The sequence below is a fragment of the Nycticebus coucang genome, chromosome 2 (genome assembly GCF_027406575.1).
Source record: "Nycticebus coucang isolate mNycCou1 chromosome 2, mNycCou1.pri, whole genome shotgun sequence".
In the NCBI taxonomy this organism is placed as follows: Eukaryota; Metazoa; Chordata; class Mammalia; order Primates; family Lorisidae; genus Nycticebus; species Nycticebus coucang.
Genome location: NC_069781.1, coordinates 100,545 through 123,479, shown reverse-complemented (window position 1 = coordinate 123,479; position 22,935 = coordinate 100,545). Strand labels below are relative to the sequence as shown.

At 48.1% G+C, this 22,935-nt stretch overlaps 1 protein-coding gene across 12 annotated transcripts in view; it reads left to right on the top strand.

Moving 5' to 3' along the window:
* Positions 1–22,935, top strand: part of CACNA1B (calcium voltage-gated channel subunit alpha1 B) — a 222,958-nt gene that overhangs the window by 186,368 nt on the left and 13,655 nt on the right. For 10 of the 12 annotated variants that reach the window (XM_053556953.1, XM_053556940.1, XM_053556925.1 and 7 more), the window contains 4 exons: positions 170–314; positions 9,444–9,571; positions 15,016–15,112; positions 17,718–17,826. In XM_053556953.1, the coding sequence (XP_053412928.1) occupies positions 170–314; positions 9,444–9,571; positions 15,016–15,112; positions 17,718–17,826 (479 nt within the window). Of the gene's footprint in view, positions 1–169; positions 315–9,443; positions 9,572–13,589; positions 15,113–17,717; positions 17,827–22,935 lie in introns of those variants that run through there. The other 2 variants (XR_008373385.1, XM_053557003.1) reach the window with 2 other exon arrangements.

Genomic DNA, 22,935 nt, shown 5'->3' with positions numbered 1-22,935 from the left:
TTTAAAGAAAACAGCACCTATGAGGCCTTGTGGGAAAGGAGCCCAGGGGTGTTGGGCCTGCTGTCCAAGGGCCGGGCCCCATCTAGGCTGGCTGGAGGGGTGGTGATAGAGCAGATCTGCCCCTCCCCAGGCCTCTTCCATGGGCCTCATGGCTCCACCTTGTTCCCAGGAGTGCCACTGGGGAGGCCTGGCACGAGATCATGCTGTCTTGTCTCAGCAACCGGGCCTGTGACGAGCGGGCCAGTGCCAGCGAGTGTGGGAGTGACTTCGCCTACTTCTACTTTGTCTCCTTCATCTTCCTGTGCTCCTTCCTGGTGAGTCCCTGCCTCCCTGTGCCACACTTGCCTTCTTAGTCCTAGCTTCTAGAGGGGATGCGAAGAGGCCGTGGGGGCAGGTCCCAGCCGTGTACATCTTGTTCCAGTCAGTGGAGGCCTCTGGGAGCTTTTGAGGCGGGATGTGAGGTGACCTGCTTGTCCTGCCACCTGGCTGTGGCCTCCATGCACCTGGGGAGAAGAAGTCTCAGAGGGAAAGGAGAAGCTGGGGAGCAAAAATGACCTGGAGAAGGGGGGTGAGTTAGGTGAAATCGGGCTGCATTTTTAAGAGCTGACCGATCACTGGTTGGATGTGGGCATGAGAGAAGAGAGAAGGAAGCCACATCCTGGGGAGCTGCAGGTACAGGTCTCAAGGTTCAGTTGGGGATGGAGGGAATAGAGACACCTGGTAGAACTCGAGCCAAAAATGCCAAGGAGCTGCTGCCACTGTGCTATGGTGGAAGAGTGGAGGGAGGGGGCCGTGGGCGAGGTTGCAGTCAGGACTCTGATGTGCAGCCCTGTGGCCTGTGGCCTGTGCCCTGAGCCCCATGTGCACACTCCCTCCCCAGACTCCCAGGGCACCTGGGAGTTTTAACTAGGTACTTCTATGTGTGCTGAACTTTGAGGAGCACTGACATAGGGAAGACACCTAAAGATTCTACCCCATGGGTGTCTGGAAGACAGAAAGGTACATGGGGCCCAGAGGTCTCAAAGGTACAGCTGGCAAGGCAGGCGGAGAACGAGGAGGGCAGTGCCCACAGCATAGGAGAGAGAGTGACTGCACATGAGATCGCTGGACTGGGATCTCTAGTTGGGTGTGGGATGGGGATAGTGGCGGCCCTATGTGCCTGGCAAGCGCAGCCCATACCCTGCACTGTGGGAGCACAAGCACCACTGCAACAAGTTCTAGTTCCAGGGATGATAGGTAGTGGGGAGCATGAAGCAGAGACGGACAGCTCCTCCCAGCAGTAGGCAACATGAGGCAACACTCAAATCACAGCCACAACCAGCCTGCACAGTGGGTGCTATTCTCTGCGACACTCACTTCTTAGCCTATGGTGGAGAAGCAGGTTCTGGTGTTGGATGTAGATCAAGCTGGGCACAGGGGGCAGAGGGAGGACAGAGGAGTAGAGGTTCTCACGAGGACAAGAATTTTGGGGGTACAGTACTTAGGATGTGAGCTGGAAGGAGAGGCATTGTGGGCAGTGTGTGGGCTGTGTGAGCAAAGCTGTGGGAGGTGGTGGTGGTGATGCTTTTGGCAGCCATGCAGCATGAGTCACAGTTGGGGCAAGGAGCTGAGCTGATGGTGAGAGAAGGTCCAGGAGTGGAGGGGCAAGAACTGGGACCTGTCTCAGTGGACCTTGAAAGCCACAGGATGGCAAGAATAGAAGTGGAGACAAAAGCAGCCAGCTAGGCACTCAGTGTCTATGAAGGGAGAGGGGATCAGTAGATGGCAGCAAAGGGCAGGTTTTTAGAGGGTGGAGCGGGGGGGGGGGGGATGTCCATCCTTCTAGCTGTTCCAGCACCAGGGAGAGTAAGTGAGAACATTTAGGGATGGTGAAGGATAGAGGTTCTGCTAACAGTTGAATGTGAGCTTTGCAGGGTGCAGCAGCAGGTTAGGATGGTTGGGAACGGTATACACCTAACACAGGTGAGCTTACAGATAGATAGAGAAATATAGAAAATCTACAGAACTTTGTATCATGAGGTGCCAGACACCAAGGAGAAGATTTGCATGTTCGAGCCATCTCCTTGTCCCTCAGAAAACCCCACGTAGGCCGCAAGGACAAGAGACCTTTTGGAGAATCACTATCCTGTAGGCGATAGAGACATTGATCTCTCTACTGTCCGGAGACATCTGGTGCTATAGGAACCAGCCCACCAGCCTGGCCACACCATGCACCTGGCTGCAGAGATGGGCTGCAAAGGAAGCCACACTGACAGTGCCACACCACCCATAGGCCAGCACTCCTGGGTATGTCCAGGATGAAGCAAGAATCCTTGGATTTAGTTGTCACTCTTCTCTAGAGAATTCTTGCAGTTGTTCGGTGGCCACTGTCCTTTGTGTCTTGTCCCCATGGACCTCTCTCACTGACTCTGGTGTCTTTTCCTTAACTGAAGCAGAGATAGGACATGAACTGGGAGCACAGCCCTCCTGGTACTTCCCTCTTAAGCTGCACCTGCTGGGTAACACATTGTTTGAAACACTTGGGACTGGTTTGATCCGACAGAATTGAAGTGGGAAACACGGAATTATGGTTTTGGGAGGGATGGCAGGACTAAGTTAGGTGGGAATTTGGTTACCTTGATTGGAATAGAAGGGCACTGACAGAATAACAGGAAATGAATTTGGTAATGACAACCTGTTAATAACCACTGAGTTAGGCAGTCCTAAAATGATATTATTATTATCATCATGATGACAAAGATGCTTAGGATGTTAGAAATCTTGATCAATCTGTGTTTAGAACCCAAGCTTTTGAAATGGACGAACTGCTAGAAAGACACAGATTGCCATAACTGACTCAAGCAATAGACATCTGAATAGACCTACTTCATGTGAGGTTGAAACAGTAGTCAGAAACCTCCCAATAGGCTGGGCATGGTGACTCACACCTGTAATCCCAGCACTCCAGGAGGCCGAGGCAAGAGGATCACTTCAGCTCAGGAGTTCAAGACCAACCTGAGAAAGAACAAGACCCCATCTCTACTAAACATAAAATAGAAAAATTGGCCAGATGTGGTAGAACCTGTAGTCCCAACTACTCCAGAGGTTGAAGCAGGAGAATTGCTTAAGCCCAGGACTTTGAGGTTGCAGTGCCACTCCACTATAGCCGGAGTGACAGTGTTTGTTTTATCACTCTGTGTGATAAAACAAAACAAAATAATGTTAAAATAACCAAAGAAAAAAGCTCCAACCCTCCCCCGCCCCAAAGAAAACCTCCTAATAAAGAAAAGGCAAAGAACATTTAATGGCAAAATGTCAATCTCTTCAACAAATGATTTTGGGAAAAATCGTATATTCTCATGTAAAAGAATGAAGCTGAACCCTCACCTTATACCATATACAAAAATTAACACAAAGAACTAAATGTAAGAGCTAAAACTATAAACCTCTTAGAAGAACACACAGTGGGTGGCGCCTGTGGCTCAATGGGTAGGGCACAAGGTGGAAGGTTCAAACCCAGCCCAGCCAAACTGCAACAACAACAAAAAATAGCCCGGCATTGTGGCAGGCGCCTGTAGTCCCAGCTACTGGGAGGTTGAGGCAAGAGAATTGCCTAAGGTGAGGAATTGGAGTTTACTGTGAGCAGTGTGACGCCACGTCACTCTACCAAGGACTATAAAGTGAGACTCCATCTCTACAAAAAAAAAAAAAAAAGAAGAAGAACACATAGGGGATAAATCTTTATGTCCTTATATTTGGCAAAGAAGTCTTAGATTTGACACAAAATCACAATGAGAAAAGAAAAAAACAGGTAAATTAGACTACTCAAACTTAAAAACTTTTGTGCATCAGAGGACATAGTCAACATAATGAAAAGGCAACTCAAGGAATTGGAGAAAATATTTGCAAATCATGTATCTGATAAGGTCCTAATGTTGGAATATATAAAAAATTCCTACAACTCAATAACAAAAATAAAAACATCTCAATTAAGAAATGGGAGGTGATGTTAGCAAGGTGGCCAACTAAAAGCTCGTAGTGTTTTCCCCTCACAAAGACAGAACAATGAATAAACAACTACATTTTAATGAAGACAACCAAGGGAGAATGCTGGGGGGGACTCAGTGCAATAACAGAAATCAAAGTAAACACAGAAACTCAGGAAGGTCATATAGAGAACAGAAGGAAATGCTGGGCCCCCACCTCCCTTACCCACCCATATTAAATCAGCAGGAAACGGGATGGAACTTCTCCCTATGGCAAAGTAAGGAAGAGATTCCTTTCTTTATGGTAAGGAAGAGGGTCCCTGCAATCCCCATCAACACCTTGGACACTTTTTTTTTTGAGACAGAGTCTCACTATGTTGCTCTCAGTAGGGTGGTTCACTATGTTGCTCTCAGTAGGGTGGTGTGTCATCACAGCTCACAGCAACCTCAAATTCTTGGGCTTAAATGATTCTCTTGCCTCAGCCTCCCAAGTAGCTGGGACTACAGGCACCCGCCACAAAGCCCAGCTATTTTTTTGTTGTTACAGTTGTCATTATTGTTTAGCAGGCATGGGCCAGGTTCGAACCTCCAGCCTAAGTGTATGTGGCTGGCGTCCTAACCACTGAGCTATGGGCGCAGAGCCAACACCTTGGACACTTAACAGACCTCACCACTGGGATCCCCTGCAGTCCTCACAGGCTTTAAGCCCAGTGGAGAGACCTGCCTGCAGTCCACATAGCTATGCTACCCGCACAAATGAAGCCAATACTGTGCCCCACCCCTGCAGCATGTGGGGATACTGCACTGTACTATCTTGGAATTGGAACTACAGCTGGAGTGTGTCTTGCTCTGGAGGCTCCCCTTCATTGCTGAGGGTAAGCTGCCCCTGAACCAACGTAGATTAATGCCCAACATCCCCAAACCAAGCTGCAAACAGCTGTTATACCCATTCCTGTGTTGCCAAGTGGAGGTAGAGCTATTCCCCTTTCTCCTCCCCCTGTACCCTGGGGTCAGAGTGGAAGCAGTACCCTGCCTCCCAGGAAACAGGACCTTGGCTGCCTAGAGTAGTCATGTACCCCAGTACTGAAGCTGAAGCAGTATCCTGCATCTTGGGGAAATGGTGCCTGGAATGCCCAGAACAGTCACATCCCCTAAGGCTTGAGTTGAAGCTCAACATTGCCCTCTGAGGAGTTGGTGCCCTGGCCAAGCTGAGCAGGACTCTGCACCTTAGGGAAACAGAGCTGTGGCTGATCTGAAACACCCCACCCTACAGGCCAAACAACTCTACGGTCCTCCTTCACTGGAGCTCGGCTAGCCCCCTAGAGTCTGAGCTGCTGAGACCCCCTTCTCCCTTGGGAGTGTAATCATCACTGTGCTATTACCCACTCTCCCCCAGGGTCTAAACAATAGCTGTGCTCTGCCATTCTAGGGTACTTGCTGCTTCTGCACCTGATCTTACAGAGTTTGAGACACTGCCAAGCCCCACCTCATTTCCTGGGACCCAAGTAGCCACTGAGCTATATTTGCACAGGTTCCCAAATTGTAGCTGTACCCTACTTCTCAGGCCCAAATCTCCAGAGTACCTCTTTTTTGGAGTCAGGCCACTACTGTGCCATGCCCACAGCTACAACCTGGACCCCTGGACCAGAGCTGCTATGAGTCACTAATATGTTACTTAGAGCAGTGGTTCTCAACCTGTGGGTTGCGATCCACAGGAACTGTATTAAAGGGTCGTGGCATTAGGAAGGTTGAGAACCACTATTTTAGAGTCACTGATCCTGGCTCTATGGACAATATACATCCAACCTTGTCACACAGAGCCAAACCTGAACCCCAAACATAGGTGCCACAATAGGTTTGTGAAATGCTGAGCCTACGACCCCAGCCCCAGAGTCATTCTAAGAACCTGCACCTGAACTCAGCTCCACTGAAATTACTTATAGACCATCAGATCTGACACGAAGAGGAATCCCCTCAGCTAAGTTTCCCCATTGTATGGAAAATCAGAGTAAGAAGACCCTAAAAACCCTTGACACCAAGGACATTGATAATCTACACTGCTACTTGCATTGCCACAAACTTCTACAGCCTAGGCCACTGAGGCTGACACTGAATGCAGCTAAGGAACTTGCAAGGGGACTATACCACCACATCTATTTGGAAATAGAGTCACTACACTCTTCCCAACCAACACACTAAAACCCAACTGCAGATGAAAATCTTTCTCTATGATAGCCACTCTACAAAGTTTAGAAGGGGCACTTGTTCCACTAGATGTGTACATATCATCATAGGGACACAAAAAACATGAGAAAGCAAGCAAATATAACACCACCAGAGGAACGTAACTCTCTAGTAACAACCCAAAAGAAAAGAAATCAATAATTGCCAGAAAAAGAATTCAGAATAATGATCTTAAGGAAACTCACTGAGATATAAAAAAAAATACAGATAAATAATTTTTAAAAATCAACTCACAATGTGAATGAGAAATTCAACAAAAGATATATAAATCTCAAAAACATCCAAATTCTGTAGCTGAAGAATTCAATAAATGAGATTTTAAAAATACAGTAGTGAGCTTCAACAGCAGATTTGATCATGCAGAATATCTGAACTTGAAGAAATTAGCCAGTCAGAGGGTGAGGAAGAATGAAAGAGAATGATGAAGGCTGGACGTAGTGGCTCATGACACCAAAAGTATGATCCTAGCTCTTTGGCAGACCAAGGCAGGAAGATCACTTGAGGCCAGGAGTTTGAGATCAGCCTGGGCAACATAGCAAGACCCCAGCTCTACTATATAGCTATAAATATATAGATATTCATTTATTTATTTAAGAAATTAGGGGCTGCGCCTGTGGCTCAAAAGAGTAGACCACCAGCCCCATATGGCAGGTTCAAACCCAGCCCCAGCCAAAACCTGAAAAAAAAAAAGAAAGAAAAGAAATTATCCAGGCTTGGTTGTACACATCTGTAGTCCCAGCTATGCTGGAGGCTGAGCCAAGAAGTCCACTTGAACACAGGTGGTTAAGTCTATGTCACAGAGCAATACTCCATCTTAAAAAAAAAAAAAAAAAAAGAGTGAAGAAACCCCAGAAGAATTACAGGACAAGATTTAGTGAACAAACATTCATATTATAGGAGTTTAGAAGAAGAAGGGAAAGGAAAAGGTGTGTAAAACCTATTTAATGAAATAATATTCTTAGACAACAAAATAATAGCTGAAAACCTCCCAAGTCTGGAGAGATTTATGGACATCCAGATCCAGCTCAAAGCTCCTTACATAGATTTAACCCAAAAAGATCCTCCCTGAGATATATTATACTCAAATTGTCAAAAGTCAGTAAGAAAAAGAAAATTTTAAAAGCAGTGGGAGAAAAGCATCAAGTCACATATAAAGGAATCTCCATTAGACTAACAAGATACTTTTTCACAGGAACATTACAAGCCATGAGAGAATAGGATAATATAATCAAAGCCCTGAAAGAAAAATACTGCCAACCAAGAATACTGTACACAACAAAGCTATTTTTCAGAAGTGAGGGAGAAATAGTGTCTTCCCTCACTTCTGAAAAATACCTGATGTCCGACATCTGGAAGCAAAATGATAATCACTATCCTGAGTATACAAAAGTGTAAAACTCACTAGTGGAGTGAATTTCAAAAAGAGAAAGGAAATAACCAAACCCATCATTACAGAAAATTGCCAAACTCCAAATAATAAGAGCGGAAGAAAGAAACAAAGGATATACAAAACCATCTGGAAGCAGTTAACAAAATGAGTCTTTACCTATCAGTAATAACCCTGAATATAAACAGATTAAATTCCTCACTTGAAATACATAGATTGTATGAATAGATTAAAAGAAAAACATGATCTAGCTATCTGTTATAAGAATCTCACTTCACCATTTTGGTGCCTGTAGCAGCACAGTGGTTACAGCACCAGCCACATATACCCAGGCTGGCGGTTCAAACCCAGCCTGAGCCAGCTGAACAACAATGACAACTGCAACAAAAAAATAGCCAACTGTTATAGTGGGCACCTGTAGTCCCAGCTACTTGGGAGGCTGAGGCAAGAGGATTGCTTAAACCTAAGAGTTAGAGGTTGCAGTGAGCTGTAACACCATGACACTCTACCAAGGGTGACATAGTGAGACTCTGTCTCAAAAAAAAAAAAAGCATCTTCTTCATCTGTTCATACTTTAATCTATTCATACTTCGCCTACTTCAACTTTATCTCTTTAATCTTCCTTTACTCTTTTCTGATGAGTCCCCAAGTGGTGAGTCCCTCCCTGCACCACATGGTGAAATGGAATGGAAACTATGATAAATTGATGAAAAATTAAAGAAGACCTAATTAAATGGAAAGTCATCCCACATGCATGGATTGGAAGATTTTATATTGTTAAAATGGTGATTCTCTCCCAAGCAATGTACAGATTAAATGTAATCCCTATCAAAATCCCAGTGGCCTTTTTGCAGAAATTGAAAGGCATACCCTTAAATTCATATGGAGTTGCATGGAGCCCCCCAATAGCTAAAACAATCTAGAAAAAAAAGATGTTTCCTATTTCATAATTTCCTATAAAGCTACAGTAAGTAAAACAGTGTGTACTGACATACATATAGGCCAAGGGAGTAGAATTTAAAGTCCAGAAATGAACCCAAACATCTATGGTCAATTGATTTTTGAAAAGGGTTACCAATGGCGGGGTGGGGAATGTCTTTCTTTCAATGGCAATACAATGGGGAAAGAATAGTCTCTTCAAGAAATAATACATAGGAAATTGGACAGCCACATGCTGTAGGAACAGAAAGGAGATTGGCCGCTGCCAGAGGTAAGGGAAGGGAGGAGTATGGGACAATTCCCTGAAGGTGTAGGGTGTTTTTCTGGAGTAACAAGAAGGCTTTGTAGCCAGAGAGATGATTGTATAATGTAGTGAATACACTAAATGCCACTGACTTGCACTTTCAAAAATGGTCAAATGTATGTTATGTGAATTTCAATTTAATTATTTATTTATTTTGTTTGTTTGTTTTTGTTTTTTTGTTTTTGTGGTTTTTGGCCGGGGCTAGGTTTGAACCCGCCACCTCTGGCATATGGGACCGGCGCCCTACTCCTTGAGCCACAGGCGCCGCCCCAATTTAATTATTTTTAACAAAGAACCTACCTAAGCTGTTGGTCTGTAGACCCTAAACCAAGTCCATAGTCACTGCTATCACTGAACCTAGATGCCTGGTTGGGCCATGGACAAGAGATTGAATTAGGGCTGGACAGTAGAAATGGAGAGCAAAGATCTCTAGGGGACTGACTGGGGCCCCAGAACATCCTGGAATTCCCAGTGCAAGGCCTAGGAACAACAGGTCTGGGGGCCTCCACCCCAATAGCCTCGCACAGAGATGGGGCTGGGGTGAGTGCAACATGTGGGGCAGGCTGGTATCTCTATGTCACCTCTTCTCTTTCCTGCCCTGCAGATGTTGAACCTCTTTGTGGCTGTGATCATGGACAATTTTGAGTACCTTACGCGGGACTCTTCCATATTAGGGCCTCACCACCTGGACGAGTTCATCCGGGTCTGGGCTGAGTACGACCCAGCTGCGTGGTAAGGGAGACCCTGTGCTCTGCGGTCCTTGGGAGTGGTCCATACGTATCATCTCAGGACAGGGCCAGCGTGGCTTTGGACATGTTTTGGTTTGTGACCAAGGGACACATCTGCTGCATGTAGGACAGCGCTGTGTCCCCCTGAGTGCCACTTCCCTTTCTGGTCTCATGCCTTTATGCAGCTCCCAGGTTGAGAAAGGCCTTTTGAACCCCTCAGTTCAATCCTTAGGGGTGCCTGAGGTCATGGAAGGTTTTCAAGGGTTGTGAGGTATGGTTCTTGCTGCACAGAAGTGCACAGTGTTCTTCCAAGCCACAGGAGGGCTCCTGGGGTCACAGGACAGGGTGTGGATAGCACAGCACCCTACCCTTGTGAGGCTTAGAGGGGTTTTAGAACATTCTCCCTGGAGGGCTTGGAAGTCCCCCTCTCTGCTATTTCTCTTGGGGACAGGAGTCTACATGCACTGCTGTGCCCCCAGCCCAGGCTGCATGTAGTGGACACTGGTGGACTTTTACTGAAATCAGATGATCTACCAGGAAGGCTCTAATATGGTAATTAATGGTGGGAAAAGTTACTTGCTGTGTAAGTGAGGGTGATGTGTGTCCAGGCATTTCCAGAGTTTCATGAATCTGTGTGAGACCATGCTTCATGGCACCTGCATGTTTTTTGCCTCAGGGCTGAGAGAACATTCAGGAAGGCAGACACAGTCATGTGGATCCTCCATCTGCCCCTTTGTCCTGCATTCGCTTACTTGCTCCCTCCCTCCTTCAGGCAGTAGTTGCTGAGACTGTTCTCTGCAAGGCCCAGCACAGGAGGTGGAGGGGCCGAGAGGCCTGGCTGCCAGGGCAGACATAGCCTGCTCAGGGAACAGATGAGTGACCCCCCAGGGAGTGGGTGGACATCCTGCACTGCTGTGCTCAGGGGTGAGAAGGGTGGGGCTGTGCATAGCTGTAGCCCCCCAACCTCTCCACACTCCTGGCCTGCCCAGATCCTGTGTGTGGGACCGGCCTGGTCACACTTCTCATGCTGAGGGACCTATAGCCCACAGAGCTCTGCAGGTTCTACCTTTTTCCCTTAAACTGAAGCTCAGCATGGGAGCATCCCAAAGACCCAGAAGGCCTGAGCTTGGCTGGCTCCCTACCCGCTCCCCATTCATTCAGCATCCTGGGCCCTCCCCACTCCACTACCATGATGACCCCAAGATGTCACCTGAGGTCCTTCCCAGCCTGGGCTGGTGACAGAGCCTCTGGCTGCACCAGGGCTGGGATGTAGGCCTGCCCTGCTCAGGCTCTCCAGGCCCACAGCTCCTCTGTGCTTTCATTTTAGTGAGAATTTATAACTTCCGCGCAGCACAGCACTAGCACCGTGGTTATTTATGCTTTGTGGTGTGCGTACACTATGCATGCGTCTCGGGACCTCTGCCAAGGCTTTGCAGGATTCTGTCACATCTGCTTTGTCAGCATGTTGGTCCTGCAGGTCCCAGGGTAACTCACACAGGACCTTCTTGCCCATGGGAGTGATAAGGAAGGGCCAGACAGACTGGACAGGAGACTGGCCATAACCAAGGCTTCGAACTTGTCAGGCAAATGGCCAGGACATTCCAGTGAGGGGGATTTAGATAAGTTCTAGGAAGGTTGTCCTGACTCTGTAGTCTAAAGCCGTGGTCCCCAACCTTTTTGGCACCAGGGATTGGTTTCATGAAACAGTTTTTCCACTTACTGGGGTGGGGTGGGACAGGAGGTGGCACTCGGCCAGTGGTACCATGCAGCCCAGTTTCTGACGGGCCATGGGCCACTTTACAGAGTGCAATTTGTACTAACGGGCAAAACCAGATCAGTGAGGGCCAGCAAGAGGGAGACGGCAGTCCCCAGATCTTCATGATCTGCCACCTGGCCTCCACAGGAGCAGAGGTGGGGCAGAAGCAGGGCCTGTAGCCTGGGCTGGCCCAGGCTCAGGTGTCGTGCACAGTGAGGGTTCAGACTGCTTTCCAAATGCTAGAGTTCGAGAACTCAGGCCCCCTGGAAGGCATAGGCAGTCAGAGGTGTGATAGAGCACTTTCTCTAAAGTGCTCACTGAAGTATGGCCTGCAGCATGGCCAGATGTGGCACCTGCATAATAATGATACCTGAGGCCTTGGGCCTTGCAGTACGTAGCACACAGGATTCTACCCTGACAGCCCACTATGCAGCCCATCCCATCTCAGGCCTAGGCATCTGAGCAGATTAGCTCTGGGCCTCAAGCCTTTCAGTAGCTTCCACAACAGATGCAGGGATGTGGTCATCTTTATTTCCTAGGTGACCATTTGGATGTCTCCTCATTCTTTGGAAGAAACTTTGAAACAACAAAAAAACTTTGTGAAATTTCCTGTTTTGTGTATGCCTCTTTGTACATGCATGTGTCTGGGCACAAGCACAGACGTGTCCGTGTGTGTGCATATACATGGATGTGTATGTGCACGTGAGCACTGTGGGAACACATGCTCAATGTGCATTGAACATGTGTGTACATATCATGTGCTGTGCACACGCATGTGATTGTGTGTACATCTGTGTGAGTGTGTATGTGTGCAAGTGAACTGCATGTTTGTATGTGCATGCTTGTGTGGTTGTATGGGTGTGTATGCCTGTGTGCAGCATATGTGGTGTGTGGTTTGTGTGTGCATGTGCCATGTGAGTGTGCCCATGTGAGCAGTTTTTGCCTGGGTGTGTGCCTGTGAGCACGTGTGTGTCTGGATGTGCATTGGGTTGATCAGGGACATGTGGAAGTGTTGGTTTCTGCTTCTGCCTTTCCCAGCCTCCCTTTTGTGGTTGCTTCAACACTTTGTGGTGAAGTTTGGTGACTCAAAAGGGAGCTGCAGTCCTGCATCTCGGAGTGGTCTGTCTGTTCATGTCTGTGCTCACCCTCCTCTCCAGCACATATTTCCTGGGCGTATGCTGTGTGCAGGGCCGGGGCCCAGAGGTGCAGCAGACAGGGGCTCTCATAGCACTCAGCCAGGGCAGATGATGAGACAGCAGTGAGGCTGTTGCTTGGCTGTTTCTGAGGACAGAGAGACCATGTCTGTCTGGGGAGGCAGAGGAGATGGCATTTGAGCCGCGCTGAAGGGGACAGGGTGAGTTGAGAGCTGGAGAAGCCAGAGGGGATGGTACAGAGGAGAGAAGGAGGCTGGGCAGATAGTGTCAGGCTGTAGGGATGGCTGGTACAGGTGGAGAAAACCCTTGACGTGTGCTCAGCAGGTGATGTTCTGTTGTGTGGACGATAGGGACAGGTCTTGAGTTGGGGGGTGTGAGCATTAGCCCTGCACTTTTCATCTTGGTTTTATGGGCAGGGCCATTGTGGAGGCTGGAGATCTCACTTGTGCCCAGCCCCTTGTGGTGGTCCCCAGGGCCAACAAGCTTAGCAAGTACCCCGAGTGAGGCCAAAGTGGGCCTTGCTCCTCTTTTCCAGAAGTATGTTCAATACCATGTGGAGATAATTAGACTAAGAATCCTTAGGGTAGGAAGGAGAAGCATCAGTGGTGACTTGGGTGCCAGTCCCAGTGAGTCCTAGGGTATGTTCAGGGAGAGAGGGACAGTGGGAAGGCACGGGGACACATACCTCTCTGGTTACTGTGTTGGCGACAGCTGGGGGTCAGAGGGAAGCACGTGGAAAGGGGCCTTGGCCACTCTGGAGGCCCAGGGAGCCAGAGGAGGGCTGGCAGAGAGGGTGGTGTAGGCAGGCTTAGGAATGACAAACCCAGCAAAGCCTTGGCTGTGTGCAGGCCGCAGGTATGGATGTGTGGTCTGCCTGCATGGAGCACCCAGTGTTCTGTGTAGACTGCCTCCCTCTACATCGGGCTCTAGAAATCATTCTGCTATAGCCACACCTGCTAGGGACCTGCCAGCCCCAGTGTCTCTGTAGGGCACCACCTGTCCAGGATGCCCTCACCTCTACTGCCATGTCTGGCAAGGCCATCAGCGGGGCGGTGGGCGGGATGGGCTTCATCGTACCTTTGTTGCCATAACCTGTGACATTTCCTTTCCAGTTGCCGGATTCATTATAAGGATATGTACAGTTTGTTGCATTGTATTGCGCCACCCGTTGGCTTAGGGAAGAACTGCCCTCGTAGGTTGGCCTACAAGGTTTGCAACTTCGGAGCCTCATCTGACATACTTCCCTGCCCGAAACGCAGACACAGCACACATCCCTGCCTGGTTCAGGAATGACCGCACCTCACCTCCTTTCTCCCGCCATGCCCCGCACTCCAGCCTCCTGGACGCTTTGGTTCCCTGTCTAATCCTCCCCAGCTGGCTGGGGACAGGCAGCCTTGTAAGAGTGCACAGAAAGCTTCTGGCCAGGCTGTGGCTGCCAGGACCAGCTGTCTGGGGGGAGCTGGGGCTAGGTCCCGCCCAGTCAGACAGGCCAGAGGCTAAAGGGCAGAGCAGAGGGGACATGAGTCCATCTGGAGCAGTTGCTGGTCCCTGGGGGAGGAGAGGGCAGAGGCAGTGTGGGGAGGAACCTCCTTTTTGGCCTCTGGATTGATCTGTTCCGCTCAGTGTGGAGTCCACTCTGGAATGTGGCAGGAGCGCAGGGCCTGGGGGGCAGATCCACTTGCCCTCTCTCTGCTGGGCCACCTGGAGCCCACAGGCTGGTGTCCTGGGCTCTGCACTCCAGGAAGACTCAGTTGTTGGAGCCCACGCTGGCAGCTTGTCCTGCGTGTGGGGCCCGCCCTTCCCCTTGCCATCAGAGCTGGTGTGAGGGGGGCACCAGGCCACGTCCTGCCAGCTCCCCTCCCTGTGGCCCCCACTTGCTGCCCAGCCCTGCCCCCAGCAGCCCTGCCCTGGGCTGGCCTCGGGCGTCTCTGGGCTTGGAGCAGGGCTTGCCCTATGGTCAAGTGCAGCTCTAGAGCCCTGGGGCAACCTCTCTAGTTGTCTGGTCGGCTTTAGACTTTTCTCCACTCTGTTAGCCTCTAGTCTCACTTGGAAGCAAATCTGGCCATTAAGGATGCTGATGTTTCCACGTGGCCCTCAGCCACAGTCCATTTGATGTTTCCGTGAGGCCCTCAGCCACAGCCCATCTGCCTCACTCTCTGCCTGCCTGCTCTGCCGGGTGGAGAAGCAGCTCTTTTCTGATTTGGCATTATCTATGGTTTCCGAAAGAATAAAAGCAGAAATTAAGAACCCAAAGCCGCCCCGATGCAGCCCTTCCTGACCACTCCATGTTCATTAGCTCAGATGTCACTCTGCCCGCTGCCCTGCTGGGGCCAGCTGAGGAAGTGAGGCTGGGGGCGGGGGCCAGAGGGTCATGCCAGGCAGAGAAGCCCTCATCTTACTGCGCCTGTGGGCGTCTCTCCAACACTGATTAACTGGATCTGTTTTCTTGTCTGCTTCCTCCCCTCCCGCTCCCTGCTCCCCGCTGCGTGCCTCCTCCTGTGGACCCTGTGCCTTGGCCTCTCTGGGACGGGTCTCCAGTGGGCGCATCAGTTACAATGACATGTTTGAGATGCTGAAACACATGTCCCCACCTCTGGGGCTGGGGAAGAAATGCCCTGCTCGAGTTGCGTACAAGGTAGACCCTGACTCTACACCCCACCCCAGGAGGCTATCTGTCCTCCTCAGAGGCGCCCCGGGCTCTCCTGCCTCACAGGGCTGCGGCTTGCCTGCTGCTCGGCCATGCGCCCGCCTTGCGTCTTTCTCGTCAGCCCCGCCTGCCTCTGCTTTCTTCCCAGGCAGTGGGGCATGGCCACCAGGACTCTGTCTGTGCACTGGCCCCTCTGGGAATCCCCCATCCAAGGTTTAGGAAGGCAAACCACGGGCCCCTGCCCTCTACCTTTTCACTCTTTCTTTCCTTCCTAGGGTTAAGGGGACAGACCATTTATTTTGAGAGAATTTGTTTCTGTTCTGGGCTCAGGGCCGTACCTGGGATACTCTGTCCCTTAAGCCCTTGGCATGGGTGGGGTTATCAAGCCCTCTGGGTCTGGTCAGGGGGGTGGGAGGGGGCTGGTGGAGCCTGCAGGGCCTCTGGTGTTTCCACACAACCTACCCCCTACCAGCTCAGCAAGTGCAGAGGCTCCCCAGGCCCAGACTAAGGCCTGTAGGGGAAGGTGGCACCTTGGCACTGAGAAGCAGGGGTGTGATGGAGGGGAAGGGCTTCTTGCTGCTACTCCTGGGGGTTGTGATGGTTTGAGATGGTCACTGTAGGATAGGGATAGCCTCAGGGGCCCAGGAGCCACAGGGTGCCAAGTTACAAGGAAGGGGTAAACTGAAGGACGCTCCCAGGACTCCCTCCTTGGGTGGGCAGGCACACCCTATCCCCCAAAAGGCCCCCTTTGGACCCCTTGGACCCCCTGCTTCCTGGCAATCCATGACCTGCAGCTCAGCACATGCCTGGAGCCTTCCTGTGTCTCCCACCAGAGCGTCCAAGCCTCTGATTCTGTGGATATCTGCTGTCCACACTGCTCATCTCTTGACCCCAGGGTCTAGGTCTCTGTCACCTGCCTCAGTGCAGCCTGTGGAGCTGAGCAACTCTTGTATGCCAGACTGGACGCCCCTGGTGTCCTTGGCCCCTGCCCTGCCCTGCCCTACACACTGTGCCTGCTGGAGGCCTTGCATGTGAGGCTGCAGCTTTGTCCCTGGAAGGAGAGCTCTGTCCACCTGACACCAGGGCCAGGTTGGGAAGCAGGGCCACGGTGGAGTAGCCTTCAGCACCCTCCCAGCTGTACTGGCTGAGTCTGCAGACTTTGAATTTCTGGTTGAAGAGACCAAGCTGGGGGCAGGGCGTAGGGGAGGGTCCAGGCCTCCAGCAGAGATATCTGTCTGCCCTGGCTCACCTCTGTGCTTCTCCCTGAGATTTGTGGCCCTTCAAGGCCTGGGGTGGGTAGTGGGCAGATGGGGGCCCTTAGTGAGGAGCCCTCCAGTGCCTGGACGGAACTCTCCTTTCTTGGAAAACACCTGCCTGCTCTCCCTTCACTCCTACCCCTCACTTCCCTTCTGGAGAGGAGCCCTGGCCTCTCACACGGCTGTCGGTGCTGGTCTGCAGGGACGCCATGCTCTGGGGAGCAAGTTTCTCCTGGTGTGTGACTCACATGTGATGTGGGAGGCCCTGGGACTGCGACTGGGTGTGTCCAGTGGGGCTTTGCCAGCATTCGGGAGACAAAGTCTGGCTCATGCCTCTGGCGCCCATCTACACCCTTCTCCCAGTCACTGGGCTGAGGACTCTGGACTTGGGGCCAGGATGCTTGGGGCAGGGTAGTTTGGCCCTCACCAGGGAAGGGGCTGAAGGCTGCCCTGCCACAAGGTGTGGGTTTGGGGGAGGTAGGCAGGCCCCAGGGAGGACCTCCTACCTCTAGCTCCTACTCTGTTGCAGAGGACAGGGTGGGGCTCCAGTTGGCCTCCCCATGCTCAGGATGCTTCATACACACCTGGGACCCTTTTCTCTTTGAGGCCTCATGAGTTCTCGGACTGCAGCTCTGGGCAGCTGTTGGCTGTACCTGTCTCCTGCTGTTATGTCCCTGAAAACTAAAGTGAGAGGGGGACTGTCCTCCTGAGGGTGATAGAAGCAATGTTGCGGGGCACTGCCACTGCCCGCTCTGCACCAGCCCCTGCACTATTGCTGGCTGGTCCTGGGGCCCTGGGCAGTCCCATCTGTTCTGGGTCTTTCCAGCTGGGAGGACCTGGTACTGAGGCTTGTCCTGATGCCTTGCGTTGAAAAGGGGTCTGCCTCCAAGTGGCACCGAGTGTCTCTTCCTAGCCCCTGTCTGGGCCTTGCCTAAGGCCAGGGAGTCACACTTGAAGGTGGCTAATGGGGGCTGGGCCATCCCTAGAAGCCCCAGCCTGGCACCCCTCTCTCCTCAGCCAGAGCACACACCCCTTTTTCAGCCATAGGCAGGGGTCCCCCAGGTGAGTATGCATGTGTCTGAACTGTCAGAGGGATCAAGGCCCCTGGCCTGGTCCCATGCTGTGATCTTTACCTGGTTTTCTACTTTGCAGCCAGGAATAATCGTCAGCTGCAGGGGAGGGGTGGGTCCTGGGTGAGTGTGAATGCTGGCAAAACTCCCAGGCACCTGCCGGGACCACTGTCAGGAGGCTTGGCCTCAGGGACCCCAAGCATTCTGTGTTCTGGGGTAGGGGTGACCCCAGAAGCCTGGCCCTGACCTGCCTTCCCCCATCCTCAGCGTCTGGTCCGCATGAACATGCCCATCTCCAGTGAGGACATGACAGTCCACTTCACATCTACGCTGATGGCCCTCATCCGGACTGCACTGGAGATCAAGCTGGCCCCAGGTGAGCAGGGCACTGCAGGAGAAGGGAGGCACTAAGCCCTGCTATCCTCCAGAGTCAGCCCCAGAAAGGTTTGCAGGGGTCAGAGTGAGGGCTGGCCCTGTGCAAAGAGACCTGAGGTGGTCATTCAGCCACTATGTTGGGCACTGATCTGCATGTAAGCAGACATTTTCAGATCCAGAAACTGAGGCGCAATGAAACTTGATCAGTTGCCTGGGTTATTCAGAGCTATAGTGGAGCCAGGATACCATGGACCAGCTTCCTTCCTGAGTGATGAGTATGCCTGCGCTGGACCCCCCTGCTATAGAGAACCTCCATCAGGTCCTCTCCTGATCTGACCAGTGGGACACTAGGGGGCCTGCCTGTGTCTCCCTCCTCCCTGGTCTGTACCCTGGAGCTCAGCATCTCTCCTGCCACGTGTGAGTCACACTGGCAATTCAATGCCTTATTTCTTGTTCTGTTGTCAACTTTTCTCTTTCTACTGAATCATTTGCATCAGTATACAAACATACTATTATTTCTCCCGTCTTTAAACAGTTCTCCTCTTCCTTTTCTATCAACTTCCCTATTTTTCTCCTTTCCTTCATAACAACCAGCCCTTTGAAGATGGGTCCCTAGTTTGTCTTCCCTTCTCCAGCTGGACTTTTCCCACGGCCTTTCCCTGGAGCTTCCCTTGGTGGTATCTCCAGCAGCCTCCACATTGCTGACCCAAATGGCTGACTCATGAGCCTGTCTGCAGCCTTCTCTCAGTTCTTACTCCCTTCCTTTTGAAACTATTGTATGTCTCTTTTTCTGGTTTCTGTTATCTTCCAAACTCTGAGTGTGCCTGTGTGACAGAATGACCTTTTTGCCACCTACACTCCTTTATATCTTACCTGTCCCTGTGGCTTCAGGCAGCACGGATTCCAATTTTGTGCTTTAGTCCAGACTTGCTCCTGAACTCCAGACCCACAGGTCCCACAGATAATTCACCTTCAGCATGTGGAAGCCTGTGAATGTCCAACCTTGACTTGCCCCACAGCCTTCCAGTTGGTCAAGCCAGAATCTTTGGAGTCATTTTTTTTCTTATCTTTTTTTTTTTTCTCATCCCATTCTGATCTGTGACCACTGACCATATCTTATGAATCTACCTTTAAAATGTATCCAGATTTAGAATATGATCACTTTTGTTCCTTTTCCCACAGCCCTTCCTAGGCCCAGCTTCTGTTGGCTCTTGGCAGGGTGGATACCACAGCCATTGAAGCCACCTGCTTCTTTCCTCTTTCCCTTCTTCTTCTGCTTTCAGTACAGCAGCCAGAATCATCAGGTTAAAAACAGACTGATAAAATATATAAGTCCCTGGCTGGATTGATCAAGAAAAAAGAAGGTATAAATAAGCAATATAAGGAATAAAAGAGGGAACATTACTACAAATCCTGTTGGCATTAAAAAGATAAGGGAATGCTATAAGCAACTTTATGTCAGTCTTAACCTAAATGAAATGTTAAAATTCCTTGAAAAACATAAAATACCAAAGTCATTCACGGACAGATAACCTCAATACTGTGTCTGCCAAATAAATTAAATCAGAACAGAATAACCTTCCAACAGAGAAAATTCCAGGCCCAGATATCTTCATTAGTGAAATCTACCAACTATTTAAGGAAGAAATAATGCCAGTTCTATACAGAGTCTTCCAGAAAATAGAAAAAGGGGGAGTATTTCCAACTTATTTTATGAGGTCAGCTTTACTCTGGTACAAAACCCAAGGACATGACAGGAAAAGAAAACTACAGACCAATATCCCTCATGAAAATAGAATCAACACAGTCTTTTAGCAAGCTGAATCTAGAAATATATGTATATGTAAAATAGGAAACATAATAACATAAGTGAGATTTATCCCAGTAATGCAAAGTTGGTTCAATATTTGAAAATAAATCCATAAAATTTACTGCATCAGAGAAGGAAAACTATATGATTACCTCAGTAGACACAGGAAAAAGGTTTTTTTTTTTTTTTTTATTGTTGGGGATTCATTGAGGGTACAATAAGCCAGGTAGGAAAAAGGTTTTAACAGAATCCTTTAACATTCATTCATAAAAAACATTCTGCATAAGCTAGGAATTAAAGGAAACTTCTTCAATTTGTCATACTCAGTATAAAGGGTATCTGTGGGAAACTGACAGCTAGTATCATACTTATCAAAGAAAGAATGACTCCTTTCCTCCTAAGGTCATGACCAAAGCAATTTAACATCATACTTGAGGCCCTAGCAGGTGAGATAAGGCAAGAAAAAGAAATAAGAGGTTTGTCCACTGTAAAGTAAGAAATGACATTGCAAAAATCTAGAGTCTATTTTTTAAAAAATACTAAAACTAATACATGAGTACAACAAGCTCACAGGATACAGGGCCCATGTATTTTTTTTTTTTTATTTATGTCTCATGTACTTTATATACATATTTTCTTTTTTTTTTTTTTAATTGTTGGGGATTCATTGAGGGTACAATAAGCCAGGTTACACTGATTGCAATTGTTAGGCAAAGTCCCTCTTGCGATCATGTCTTGCCCCCATAAAGTGTGACACACACCAAGGTCCCACCCCTCTCCCTCTGTCCTTCTTTCTGCTTTTCCTCCCCCCCATAACCTTAATTGTCATTAATTGCCCTCATATCAAAATTGAGTACATAGGATTCATGCTTCTCCATTCTTGTGATGCTTTACTAAGAATAATGTCTTCCACTTCCATCCAGGTTAATATGAAGGATGTAAAGTCTCCATTTTTTTTTTAATAGCTGAATAGTATTCCATGGTATACATATACTACAGCTTGTTAATCCATTCCTGGGTTGGTGGGCATTTAGGCTGTTTCCACATTTTGGCGATTGTAAATTGAGCTGCAATAAACAGTCTAGTACAAGTATCCTTATGATAAAAGGATTTTTTTCCTTCTGGGTAGATGCCCAGTAGGGCCCATGTATTTTTTAAAAGTTATATTGGTATATATTAGCAATTTAAATTGATTGTTTTCTATTAAAATAGCACCAAAAACGTGAAATACTTCTGTATTGCTGGATAACTCTAAAAATATTTTTGTAAGATTTGAATATTGTGAATTTTAAAACATTCATAAAAGGAGTCAAAGAAGACTTAAGGAAATTATACCATGTATCATGTTCACGGATTGAAAGACTTGGTATTATTAAGGTACCAATTATCCCCATATTGATCATTAGAATCAGTGTTAACCCAGTGAAAATCACAATAGCTTTTTTTTTTTTTTGGTAAAAATATACATAACAATTGTAAAATTATGTAGAAAGCAAAAGAACTTTAATAACAGTTTTTAAAAAGAAGAACAAAGTTGGAAGACCTACCCTCCCTGATTAAAACCTTCTATAAGGCTGCATTCATCAAGGTATTATAGAAAGGATAGAGACATAGATCAATGGAACAGGATAGAGACTCCAGATACAGACTCACATTGATATGTTAAATCAATTTTCAACAAAGTTGCAAGCCAATCGATGGGGAAAAGATAATCTTTTCAACAAGTAGTGCTGGAAAAATTTAGGCAACCATATGTAAAAAGAAAAAAAACCTTGGCTTGTATTACCTTAATCAGCTATTAAAAAATACCACAGCCAGGGTGGTTTAAACAACTGAAATTTATTTTTCACAGTTCTGGAGGATGGAAGTCCAAGGTCAAGGTGCTAATGAGGTAGGGTTCATTCTAAGGCCTCTTCTCTCGGCTTGTAGGTGGGCATCTTCTTGTTGGGTCCTCACATGCCTTTCCTCTGAGTGTTCAGGGAGAGGAAAAGAGAGAGTTCCCTGGTATCTCTTGTGAAGGCTAGTGTGAATCAGCCTTATGCCCTCATTTAAACTTATTTACCTCCTGACAGGCCCTGTCTCCAAATAACAGGGGATTAGGGTTCTACATATAGGGTGGCACAGTTCAATCTATAACATATACCTTTCACACTCTATAAAAAAATAACTTGAATGGGTCATAGACATAAATATAAAATCTAAAATTATAAAACTTTGATAAAAAAAAAAACCCAGAAGAATAACACTGGCAACTTTGGGTTGGGAAAAGATATCTTTTTTTTTTTTTGGCTGGGGCTGGAGCCACAGACACCACCTGGGAAAAGATTTCTTAAGACACAAAAAGCATGAATTAGAAAAGAATTGACAAACTGAAGTATATCAAAATTAAAATATTTGCTCTTCAAAAGATATTTATGAATATGAAAAGACAGGCCTAAGATGCAGAGGATATTATTTGCTAAACACATATCTGATAATAAGCTTGGTATCCATAGTGTATAAAGAGTTGTCACAGCTCCGTAGTAAGAAAATAAATAACTCAATCATCACCAAAAAAGATATTAGGTCATTAAATATGAAATGCCCTATTTTGAGTCAAAAGTATAGTTTATTATGTCTCAAACAATAAGTAGTACATTTACTCAAAGTGTGTGCCTAAAGTATAAAGACAGATTTACCATCTTCTTGGTAGCTCATTTATGCTGCAGCAAAGAAGCCTGGATAGCAAGTAACAAATCACAAAAGGCATTTTCCAGGGGTTGTTGAGAATTGAATATTTTTCCTTGCAAGAAGTGATCCAAACCTGGAAGAAGTGGTGGTCAGTGGGTGCAAGGTGTGATGAATATGATGGATGACAGGGAGTTTCCAAGTCATGATTCTGTAGTTTGAGCAGCATTGTTTGTGTGACATGTGGTCAAGCATTGTCTTGCAGAAGGATCAGCCTATCTCTGTTGACCAATCTTGACCACTTAATCATGAATATCCTCATCATTTCAGCCAGTTGGTTGCAGTAGAGACAGCTGCTGTAATTACTGACCAGGTTTCATGAGGCTGAAGTGGATAATACCAGTGTGGGACCACCAAATAGACACCATTCATTTGTTTGATGAAAATATTCAGTTTTGGACTGTGTTTCAGCACTTTGTCTTTATCCAACCATTGTGCCAAATATTTGTGATTGTAAAAAAAAAAACAAATTCTCATTTTCCATCACACATAACAGTATGGTATGCAAATGATTCACTTTTATATCATGACAGCAAAGAAAAACAAGCTTTGAGATGATGTCTCTTCTGATGC